This window comes from Maniola hyperantus, chromosome 5 (genome assembly GCF_902806685.2).
Source record: "Maniola hyperantus chromosome 5, iAphHyp1.2, whole genome shotgun sequence".
Classification (NCBI taxonomy): Eukaryota; Metazoa; Arthropoda; class Insecta; order Lepidoptera; family Nymphalidae; genus Maniola; species Maniola hyperantus.
Window position 1 is genome coordinate 9,813,019 of NC_048540.1, and position 12,288 is coordinate 9,825,306.

A 12,288-nucleotide genomic window follows, 5' to 3' on the forward strand; every position below is an offset into this window, starting at 1 on the left:
GGATAAAAAGTATCCTATATTCTTCCTCATAGTATGACCTCAAATCGTACCAAGTTTCATTGGAATCCATTCAGTAGTTTCAGCGTGATGCGCGGCCGTGATACAGACAGACAGACAGATAAAAATTACAGTTTTGGGTTCAGTATCGATTATAGAGTGCCCTCGAAAAAAAAATTTCAAAATATCTTCAATGTACAGAATTTGACCTGTTACAGTTTTATTATAAGTATTGACTAGCTTATGCCCGCGACTTCGTCCGCGTGGAGTAAACAAAATTTAAACCCCTATTTTACACCCTTAGGGTTGATCTTTCACAATGAGATTTTAACATAAAATATGTCATACTGCTAATTGCAAAAATATTAACTACAAAACTTCAAACTTCAAAACTGACTGACTGTCATACAAACTTCAAAACCTTATTTTACCCTTTTAGGGGTGGAATTTTGAAAAATCTTTTCTTAGCGGATGCCTACGTCATAATAGTTATCTGCATGCCGAATTTCAGCGCGATCCGTCCAGTAGTTTGAGCTGTGCGTTGATAGATCAGTCAGTCACCTTTTCCTCTTATATATATAGACTAGCTTATGCCCGCGACTTCGTCCGCGTGGAATACACAAATTTTAAACCCCTGTTTAGCCCTTTAGGGGTTGCATTTTGAAGAATCCTTTCTTAGCGGATGCCTATGTCATAATAGCTATCTGCATGCCAAATTTCAGCCTTAGATCAGTCAGTCAGTCACTTTTTCGTTTTATATATTTAGATTCTGATTATAAATTTAAAAAGAGTGTCTTCGTGATACATTTTATTTGGTTCATCTATAATACTTATATAAAAAATTACATTTAAGATTTAACCTTCAAAGAATCTCACGAAAATTTACAAGCTGCATTAGGAGAGTCTAGTCTGCATTAGCAACAGTTACTTATTGGTTTCGTCAATTTAAACGTGGTCGAGAGAACCTAAACGATGACCCCAGACCCAGCCGAGTGCCGACCTTCAACTGCAGTAACTCATAAAAATGTCATCACGGTAGAGTGGCTATTGCGGGAGAATAGACACATTACAACATCGAGAGATTCAGGCTGAACTGAAGATTGGATCACGGGCAATTTCTACCACCCTGCATGAACACCTTAAAGTATCCTTACTTTAAGGTTGCTTCGCGATTGATAGGTAGGTGTCAGCTAAGAAACGATTTTCAGAAAATCCCTGCCTAAGGGGGTGAAATGGGGGTTGGAACTTGGAAGTCCTATGTTTTTGAAGTTAGAGATGTTAAAATTGGCATTTAGATATTCTGGCTTAAGTAGGTACTTTAAAGTGAGACCGAGCAAGTAAGGCCTTTTGCAACGGTAACTAATCTCATGAAAAACCAGAAATTTTACGCGACCGAAGTCGCGGGAAACTGCTAGTCTATCGATATCTTATTCGTTGCGACCATTTATTCTAATGAGTCCAAACACGATACATTTGCTGTAAGTCAGTGCGGAGTTGGGTATATTGCAGATTCTAGGTGACGCTGCAGCATCAAGTCATGGTTAACACATGTTTTTTTTTTTAAATCTTTATTTTTTTTGGGACTTTTGCCCGACACGGACACGCCAGCCCCATCGTAACCTAAATTACAATCTAACACATGCTTGCAACAGGTAGGTATCATTGTTGTAAAACGATACTAATTTTTTAATGAATCAGACCTGCGGAAGTTACTGTCATCCCTTCATCTACTAAAAAAGAGGTGATGATCCTCAAACGGCTGAACAGTTTTTTGGATCATAGCTAAGAATACCTACCCAATTAGTAAATACCATCTCAAAATTTAGTTCGGGTATGTATAAATATAATACATCATTGAAGTAAAAGGAAAATCAAATTTTTAATGAATCAGACCTGTGGAAATTTCTCTTATCCCTTCATCTATACTAGAAAAGAGCTGATGATCTTCAAACGGCTGCACAATTTTTTTGGATTAAAGCTAAGAATACTCTCGATCAAGGTTATGATTAAGAATTCAGATAAAGTAGTGTACGAACATACAAAATTTTGAAAAAATCAAACTTTTGAGAAGGTATACTAAATTAATAAATACCATCTCAAAATTTAGTTCCGGTGTGGTCGTAATTCTCCGTGTATATATAACATACATAGACCAATAATTATAATTAGTAATTTGAGAACTATTATAGAATCTGTTCCAAGTAGGTAAACGTCGGAGCAACTGCACAATAATATTATGTCGGTCATAGCTCGTGAGCTAGTTGACCCTCGACAATTGATAATTTCGTAGTTATGTTGCGGACTGCGGTAGCTAATGAAAACCTAGAAGTGATTTGAAAATACCTGTTCTACGCGGCCCTTGCCCAAGAACGGTCCACTTAGTAGTTGTCAAGAACGTATTCATTAATAATAATAATGTCCTCCCAGCCGAATTTCGGCCACGGTGGCCAATCTACACAGAGATTAGCCATCTGCGCGCGGGATGTTATTATAGTGCACAAGTGTGTGTGCAAACACAGGTGCACTATCTATTCTCTTAGTTAATTTCCGTACTTATTTCCCCGCAAAATCTGTGAAGTATTATAATATAGAACTACATAGAAGCGCGCGTACAGTGCGACAAGGCTATCTTGGCGCGTGGCGAAAATCGGAACTAACGTTGCCATCAAGTGTCCCCTTTGTTCTTGTTTGAATATTCTCTTGACTCCAATAAAAATTAGCACTTAAAACATCATATTTTACAAACGGATCTAGAAATCGAAAAATGATGTTCCCACACCTCACTTTACATGTAGGGGGGGAGCTACCCTAAAAAAATATTTATCACAATTTTATTGGTAAATACCTGACTATTCATAAGCACTTGTAAAAAGTTTACATGAATATTCAATTCTATTCTATTTCACGACTTCGTCGGCGTGATTAATATTTATACCCATTTCTAGCAATAATAGCCTCTGAGATTACCCGAGGACGGACGGACGGACATGGCGAAACTATAAGGGTTCCTTGTTTACGGAACCCTACGGAACCCTAAAAAGTACTGTCGAATACTATTGAGAACTGAGTCATTTATTGGGTGGTTGGATGTTAATGAAATATTTAAGAGTTAATTTTATTTAAAAAAAAATTAATTCATTAGGAAGGGCGCATTTCGTTTGGGTCTAAAGTTATTATTGGCGGGTTATAAGCTAAAATACTCACTGCGGTGGTGATGCGTCATCACGATAGCGAGCGGACACTCGTCGTCTTCAAGAATATATTCCGAGTTGTCCGCTGTGTCCACCTGTTAAATACAAATGAGATCAAAGGTAGGTAATGTGAGATTAATAATTACAACTGTTCACATCTATAATACTTCTATGAAACATAAATTGAAAACTAAAACCCGACTACGATTGTCTTAACAAACAGTGAAATATTATAGTAAAATTGGGTTTCTGTCGCTATATTTATTTATATTTATGAATATAGTATTTTTGTTCTCGCATTTGACATCCCACTCGATACAACAGCAAAAATAATTAAAGACCCCCCACCTTTTTTACCAGCTACTACAGTGGAACACACATAGATACAAACATACATACATACATAGACTGCCAAAACCATAACCCTTCCTTTTGGCTTTGCCGTAAGTCGGGTAAAAATAGGTTTGACTATGTTTGTATTCATACGTGCACGTGCATAACGTTTTAGTATATTTAGGCCCGGATCAATTATTTCCACTCTAGATGTCACCGCCAACCACATAAATAAGCTCGTACACTTCACTAATGTGGACATGGCTGAGTGAACTTTGTCAGATAGAAGAACTTATTATTATGAATAGCTAGCCCGCCCGGCCTTACCCGGGTAGGCCTTACCTATTCCATAGATAACTAGCTGATGACCGCGATTTCGTCTGCGTTGATCTAGGTTTTTAAAATTCCACGGGAACTCTTTGAATTTCCCGGAATTAAAAGTAGCCTATGTCACTCTGCAGGTGTTTAACTATACCCATGAAAAAACTCACGTAGATCCGTTGCGACTTGATTGAAGTACAAACCAACAAAAAAACACACTTTCGGATTTATAATATTGGTAGTATGTTATAATAAGGACAGGCATTCCTAACCAGTGGTAGATTCATTTGACGAATTAAAAGTACTTTTATAAATTTTGAATCACTATCCTACTGGTTTGTTGGTTTATTGATTTGTCCTTCAATCACGTTACAACGGAGTAACGGATCCATGTGAATTTTTTCATGGTTATAAGTTAAAGACGTGGACAGTGAAATAGGGTACTTTTTATTCCGGAAAATCAAAAAGCTCTCTCGGAATTCAAAAAAATTGAATCCACGCGAATGTAGTCGCGGGCATCAGCTAGTAAAAAATGTTTTTATTCTATTCTAATGCTTGCGACTTCGTCCGCGTGGATGTGGGTTTTTTAATAAAAATTTCGTAGTGAACTCTTTGATTTTCCGGAATAAATTATTTTATCCCTGGAAATCAAAGAGTTCCCCACGAAACCCACGTTCCGTTTCCAGGATGCCTTTCGTCAAAATCGGTAAAGCGGACGCACCGTGAAATTTTTCAGACACTTTCGCGTTTATAACAATTTCGTACAAATTTATTTACCAATAATAAAAGTAAACTATAGTCCGCGACAAGTTGAGATGGCAATCGGAGTATGAGGCGGTGGGACACCCCGCACACCCGCATGTCACCCGCGCTCGCCCGCACCGGGTAATCGCGGAGGCTGTGCGGGTGTGCGGGGTGTTCCCCCGATTGCCATCTCGATCTGTCGCGTACAGTTCTAAATGGAGCGCCAAAATTCATAAGATACATATTATTAATAAATTTTCTAGGAAGAGTCCTACCTAAGAGTACAAAAGTATGGTGTTTAAAAAGCTTTCACTGTGTATGATTAAACTTCAATAAAAATTGCTCTAATGTAGCCACATAAACTGTGATAACCTAGTGGTTAAAACTTCCTCCTCCTTCCAAGAAGCGCCTCCTATTCAAGGTGCCCCGTTTCGCTCAAATTAAATAAATATCACTTTTTAATTGCGAAGAAACCTGTGAAAACTTTTTTTTTAACCGACCGACTCCTAGCGTCTTGTGCAGCACATCGAGGCAAAGCGAAGGTATATTCCTCTTTGACCCTATATTGGAATATATGCTACTAGCTTATGCCTGCGACTTTGTCCGCGTCGAGTACACCAATTTCAATCCAATATTTCACACCATTAGGGGTTGAATTTTCAAAAATCCCTTCTTACCGGATGCCTACGTCATAATAGCTATCTGCATGCCAAATTTCACCCCGATCCGTTCAGTAGTTTGCGCTGTGTGTTGATAGATCAGTCAGTCAGTCACCTTTTCCTTTTATACAGGGTTACAGAAAAATAGGACACGATCCCGTTAAGGGGTTATAGTACAGGACATTAGCTATCAAACGACCCCTAAAGTGCTTATGCGAAAGTGTATCGTTTTCGAGTTATTCATTTTTTTATTTTTTTCTTGGTAAAAGGGTGTTTGCCACTTTAAAAATTAATAAAAAAAAGGAACAATGTATTTCTGCAGATTTTTTATTATTTCTTGCTAGTACATATCCTTGTTAATAATAAACAGTTATAAAACTAAAAAAATCTTCAAGCATTTTAAAATTACAGCCCAAAAACTGTACAAGTTTTCGATTTTTAAATTTAATTCTTTGAATAACTTGCAAATTTTCTGTAAAAATTACTATGGCACTTATCCTGCGGATTATTTTAAAAACATCTACGTTTCATTAGCTATCCATTGGTACAAAAAAATTACAAAAAAAAACATAAAATCAAGAAAAAATTACACAACAAAGAGACCAGGTAGAAAATTCTAACAAATGCTATTGCCAAAGAATTAAATCAGAATCTATGTAAAAACGAGTTTAATGCAAAATAGTTAAAGATTATTTTTAATGAGGTCAAAAGGTAACATAAAATCTGTCAAGTACGAGTCGGACTCGCACACGAAGGGTTCCGTACCATCGTACAAAAAATAACACTTTTTAATTTTTTTTAATTTTTATGGCGGCCATTTTGGTAATTTTTAGTATTTGTTGTTATAGCGGCCATAAAAATACACATTTTGTGAAAATTTCATGTTCGTTCGTCCGTCCGTCCGTCTGTCCGGCCGTCCGTTTGTCTGTCAGTGGACTGTTTCTCGTGAACCCTAATACGTAGAGACTTATTATTATTTACAATTTTTATTTTTTAGTTCAATTACTTAGTATTATTAACAAGGATATGTACTAGCAAGAAATAATAAAAAATCTGCAGAAATACATTGTTCCTTTTTTTTATTAATTTTTAAAGTGGCAAACACCCTTTTACCAAGAAAAAAATAAAAAAATGAATAACTCGAAAACGATACACTTTCGCATAAGCACTTTAGGGGTCGTCTGATAGCTAATGTCCTGTACTATAACCCCTTAACGGGATTGTGTCCTATTTTCCTGTAACCCTGTATATTTAGCTTACCTGCACGATACAGTAATGGTGCGGGTCGTGCCTGGACAGGCCGTACTTGTCGAGCATCTCGCGCACGACGCCGGCTGCCGTGTCTCCTACTGACAGCAGGAGCGTCTTGTATGGAACGTCGGGGCACAGCGAAGACCCGTATATTTTCAACGTTCCACCTGCATAAGATACAAAAAATTATCTTTAATAAAATGAGAAAAATGTCCAACATGTTAAGGCCACCGCAGCTCCGCAGAGCTACAGCTCTCCGGGTCAATCGAGAAGCGTCGAAAGGTGCGGGACTTTTGCAACCTTGGGCCATTTACTTTCCATCTATTTCTCAGAAATTAAGTTAATATGCACGTTGCTCCTAGTTATTATTGCTAAAATCCATCTTATTATATAACTTATTCTGAAACTGGGTTCAAGTCCAGGGTCATGATAAAAAGTTATTGGGTTTTTCAGAAAAGAAATTCTGAATAGCCGCCGTCGCGAGTCCGTAAATTCATTAGTTCAACGCCTTAATCTCGCAGTTCGTATCAGATTGCCGTCCCATCGGGCGACGAGAATGAGAAAATAGCGAGACAAAAGTTGCGTCGTACGTTTACGTACGTACGCCCTATTATTACTAAAGACATGCTAGAAAGAACAACATTCACCTGTGTCCGGGCCGCCGTCCTTAGAGCGAAACTGCTGCAGTTTACGCTCGAGCTTCTGCTGCCTGCGTCGCCGCATCACCGCCTCGGGGTTGCTGATACTGCGAGTGAACGATGTCTCCGGTAATTCTGCAACAAGAGAAGTTAATGAATGTTTAAAACAGTCTATTCTAATACACCTATAATTCTTCAGTGTTTAATATTATATACTCCACAATAAGTTTTAATCTCGTATTTGTTATTATTCGTAAAGAAGCTTACCAATTTCTTACAAATACATAAGTCAACTATTAAAATACGTGCTGTAGCCGTCTGTCGCAAGCTACGTATGTACTTACATTTATATTTTCGTACAAAACCTTTACCTCGGTATCCTATCACAAAACCATAAAGGTTACCATTACCAAAAAAAAAAAAAAAAACCACTTTTACCACATCGTGAGTTTTCTCTGTGCCTAAAAACCTCTACTAAATATGCCAAAAGAAAGGGGTTTGCAATGTAAAAGACAATATCGATTCAACATACTGAGTTCCTGCACGTGGAATCATTGCATGCTCAAATCTCAAGTCATCATTTTCTCAATACAACTTCAAAAAGTTGTTTAATTCCTTATACGAAATATGAGACTTGTTTGCGTACCTGTATATAGTTTTTCCGCAACGGGTCGGTTCTCGTCATTCGTATCGGATTTTAATCTTGATAGCTTTTCCTTCTTTTTCAACTCTTTTTTCTCTCGTTTCGACAATTTTCGTTTAAAGTTTTGGTCCGCTTTTTCGTTGACCGTTGACAATGGAACCTGCAAAGAAAATATAGAATTAAGTTTAAAACCAATTAAAAGGTATTCACAAACGACGGTTTTGACGACCTGGCGCAGTGGTAAGCGCTGTGATCTTATATGTAGAAGGTGCCGAGATTCTCAGCAGGGACAATTTGACAACTTCTAATTTTCAAATTGTTGGTCTGACTGTACGAGAGTGACTTGAGCTTGGATGAATGGACTTGAGTTTTGCGAGAAGTCAGTGTGAATGTGTCTCAATCAAGGTCTCAATATAGGTTTTTTTTAAGTATCTATAACTGTCTAATTTAGTAGGTATCTGTGTGTTTATTGTATTTTGTCCTTTTTTATAATATTATCTAATTAATTAGTATAATTGACCTGCACCCGTTCTAATTACACAACAACAACAAAAAATCTGTGCCAAGATAGATAAACAATGACCTCATTGTTAGTAAGGCACTTGAGCAGGAAGCGGCCTTCGCGGTCGTCCGCGTGCCAGTTGAGCTGCACCAGCAGCGGCTTCTCGTGTGGCTCGAGGCGGCGCTCGTCGTCGGGCCCGTGCGTCTCCCACAGCGAGTACGAGCCAAGGGACAGCATGCGCATATCTGGACGGAATTTTTCGATTAACGTTTCTGAAAAGAAAAAGAAAATCGTAAGGAGGCTGCTAGTTAACACTGATCGCATGTTATAGTCGAACGGAGCAGCACACAACATGCCCGCGACTTCGTTTGCGTGAGTTTACATTTTTCAAAATCCCGCGGGAACTCTTTGATTTTCCGGGATAAAAAGTAGCCTATGTGTTAATCCAGGGTATAATCTATCTCCATTCAAAATTTCATTCAAATCCGTTCAGCCGTTTTTGCGTCATTGAGTACCAAACATCCAAACATCCACACTTTCACATCTTTCTATATATATACAAATGAATCGCTAAATGTGTTGCTGATCGCAAATCTCAATCGCAATCTCGAGAACAGCAGAAGCGATTTCGCTAATTCTTTTTTTATATTTCCATATTCACACAAATAAATTATCTCATTTCATTTCATTTCATTTCATTTCATATAATATTCCTTGAAGTACGAGGATGGTTCTTACGGAGAAAAAAATTTAAAATGTTAGAATCTACTGTTAGGCTGTACGAAGTTCGCCGGGTCAGCTAGTTTATAATAATAATTAGTGGGGTTTAACAGAAAATATGATCGAAACAGTATTTTCCGGAAACCAACGATTTTCGGAAGTGGTTCAACCTCAACTGGTGAAAATAGAAACTATTTTGTAGAAGTAGAAAAGGCAGGCGAGCTTTTAAAACATAAGAATATTTTTCTGTAGGACTAATAACTTAATGCATTGCTAGTGCCAAAAAGTGCTTAGCTATGCGGCGTATCTCGTTTTGTGATATCATTTTGTAATCAAGGATATTGTAAAATTAGACAGGCAAAGCTCATATTATATTCGTATCTTACAAAGTGACAAATGTTTGTGTGACATGCATACGTGTAGCAGCACAGATTACACACACCCGCGGTGTTTACGCACCTTTGGGGAAAACGACACCTACAAACAGCTTCAACAAAACATAGCGGTCCGTTACCAGTCTATACAGAATTCGTTGATGAATGGTAATACAATCTCTATTTCTTCTACAATCGTATCAGTAAAAAAATAGGATGATATTAAAATAAACTTAATTCAGTATCCTCATAAGTTAGTCAAGAATCACCATGATTATCTTACCTATAACATCGCTAACAGTAGCGTCAGAAGCAACACGGATGCACTTGGTAGCTATCTTCTGACCCGAATCTTGAAAGTAGAATCGCATGACGCCATGAAATTCTAAATTCTGTAACAAAGGTGATGGTTTGGTACAATTGAACATTAGCAACAGTAACTACCTACTTAAGGACTAGAAATAATACCACTCGCATCAAATGTATAGTGTAACTTATGATTACGTGGGCAGGAAACAAATTATAATAAGTGGATTTTTATAAGTGTTATATGTAGTGTGTATGTTACAGCCGCAATAAATTCAAAGTGCGTTCGTGGAATGACATAACACATGATCCGTTTCCAGAAACCTAAAATAACGAACAACTTTGAAACAAAGTAAACATCGAAAGCGTTCTTGTTGCAATAGCGGAACAGTTCTCATCCAGATACATTTCTAAGAAACATAACAACCTGACTAAGCGAAATTGTAAATTGTTCAGTACACCAAATTCATTAAAATCGGTTGAACGGATGGGCCGTGAAAGTCTAGCAGACAGACAGCCAGACGGACACATTTTCGCATTTATAATATTAGTATGACTAGATGATGCCCGCGACTTCGTCCGCGTGGATTTAGGTTTTCAAAAATCACGAACTCTGATTTTACGGGATAAAAAGTAGCCTATGTCCACCGGGATGCAAGCTATCTCTGTACTAAATTTCGTCACAATTGGTTGAACGGATGGGCCGTGAAAGGCTAGCAGGCAGACAGACAGACACACTTTCGCATTTTATAATATTAGTATGGATTCAATAGGCTAGTTGACACTTTTTTTAAGTAGGTCTTAAATGGTTGATATTTGTCCTATTAGATCAAAAAAATTAACACTATATTTTTTTGCGCCCTAAAAACCGTAAAACTTTAATTTAAAAATATATTTTTCTTAGACAGGTGAAAACACTGTCGGCCATGTTTGGCCGATAGATTATCTGTGCTCTGACGTCATGCATTTGTAAACAACAGCATAACTTCCCAAAGTTTAATAAACATGACTTCTATACTAGTTTACATGGAAAATATAGTAATTATCGTTATTGTAACATCCGAGAATGTAAAAACGCATCGATAAAGACCACAGGAAAGTTGTGGATTAGAGTGCCCAATGAAATAAATATACGTAACACGATCCTATATCACTAACGACTGCAACCCAAATTTATTTTTGCAAAGATCACTTCGTTGTAAGTCTTACTTAATAACTTATTCAATTTATAAAGAGAAAACGATAATTTTTTACGTTTACTATGAGTTTTTAGAAATATATAAAAACTAGCTTATGCTCGTGACTTCGCCCGCGTGGACTTCATAAATTTCAAACCCCCGTTTAACCCACTCAGGGGTGGAATTTCAAAAAATCCTTTCCTAGTGGATACCTTCTCTTTACCTACAAAGAACACACCCACCAAATTTCATGTATCTAGGACAAGCTGGTTAGATGTTTAGGCTGTGCGTTGATATATAAGTTAGTCAGGACTTTAAATTTTATATATATGGATACTACGTTAGTCCACGCGTGACATAGGGATGACATTTCTTTGTTTACATATTTAATGACGTCACATTATGGCTGACAGCGTTTTCTGCGTTTCAAATAAAAATAAAAACTATATTTTTTTAAATTGGATTTATATATCCATCCTGCGTTTTTTAATAATTGTTATTGATATATTTCGTTGTCTTAAGCAAAATACTATAATAAATAATCATTTATTGGACGAAATTAGATATGAGTCAAGTAGCCTATTGGATAGGAATATCATGTTGGTCATTAGATATTTTCCTTCAATGGCTCGTCATTTTATCTAGACGTACTTATCTAGATTACTTTCTCAACACAATAAGAATGTAAGAATTATTATTATATCTTTTATAGTTCCTGAGAATGTCGCGACCAAAAGTTTTGCACGACTTTCAAGGAAGTGACAGTGAAAGTGAAATTATACAAAATTCTCACGCTATGGCTCAAACGAAATAAAGACAGACCAAGTTACCGTTACCAAGTACCATGTCGAACCAACGAATAAATCGGGGGCAGCTATAGTCAATTTGATGAGTTTTTTACAGCATGCTTTATGTAAAAACTAAAAGCTTTCTAAGATATAGTATTAAAAGCATAAATTGATACCTTCTGTCTAGCATACCCACTTTTTCCAAAGTTAGGCTGAGCTACATGATCGCCACGTGCGACGGCGACACGCGACACAGTGATATGGGCGGATAAACTTGTACACTGCTTTGTGTAGAAATGTATGGAGCATTTGAGGTGAGCGACCGTGAGATGACACGTTATACTCAGCCATAGAGATCAGTCGATCACGCGTGTCGCCGTCGCGCGTCGCGGTCGCATAGCTCAAAGTGTACCTTTAGCTTACTTTGATAGAGAAAATAAGTTATCGCTTGCTTAAATTTTTCAAAAAAGACGTTCAAGCGAGTCATATTATGCACTGTTTCAATATCACGAAATTCATAAACCATTTTGATAGCTCCTAATTAGAGTCAACTAAAATTTTTAGCAATTTTGACTGTTTGATGGATCACTTAAAATCACTTATAAGATCATACTTATATATCAGCCTAGGTCACAAAACTTAA

The 12,288-nt window shown here is 37.2% G+C and overlaps 1 protein-coding gene across 8 annotated transcripts in view; it reads right to left on the reverse strand.

The window, feature by feature from the left end:
• Positions 1-12,288, reverse strand: part of cno (adherens junction formation factor afadin) — an 82,191-nt gene that overhangs the window by 55,116 nt on the left and 14,787 nt on the right. For all 8 annotated transcript variants that reach the window (XM_069498511.1, XM_069498506.1, XM_069498507.1 and 5 more), the window contains exons 4-9: positions 9,657-9,765; positions 8,361-8,551; positions 7,781-7,937; positions 7,144-7,269; positions 6,506-6,663; positions 3,202-3,283 (exon numbers count right to left, since the gene is read on the reverse strand). In XM_069498511.1, coding sequence (XP_069354612.1) covers positions 3,202-3,283; positions 6,506-6,663; positions 7,144-7,269; positions 7,781-7,937; positions 8,361-8,551; positions 9,657-9,765 — 823 coding nt within the window. The remainder of the gene's footprint in view (positions 1-3,201; positions 3,284-6,505; positions 6,664-7,143; positions 7,270-7,780; positions 7,938-8,360; positions 8,552-9,656; positions 9,766-12,288) is intronic.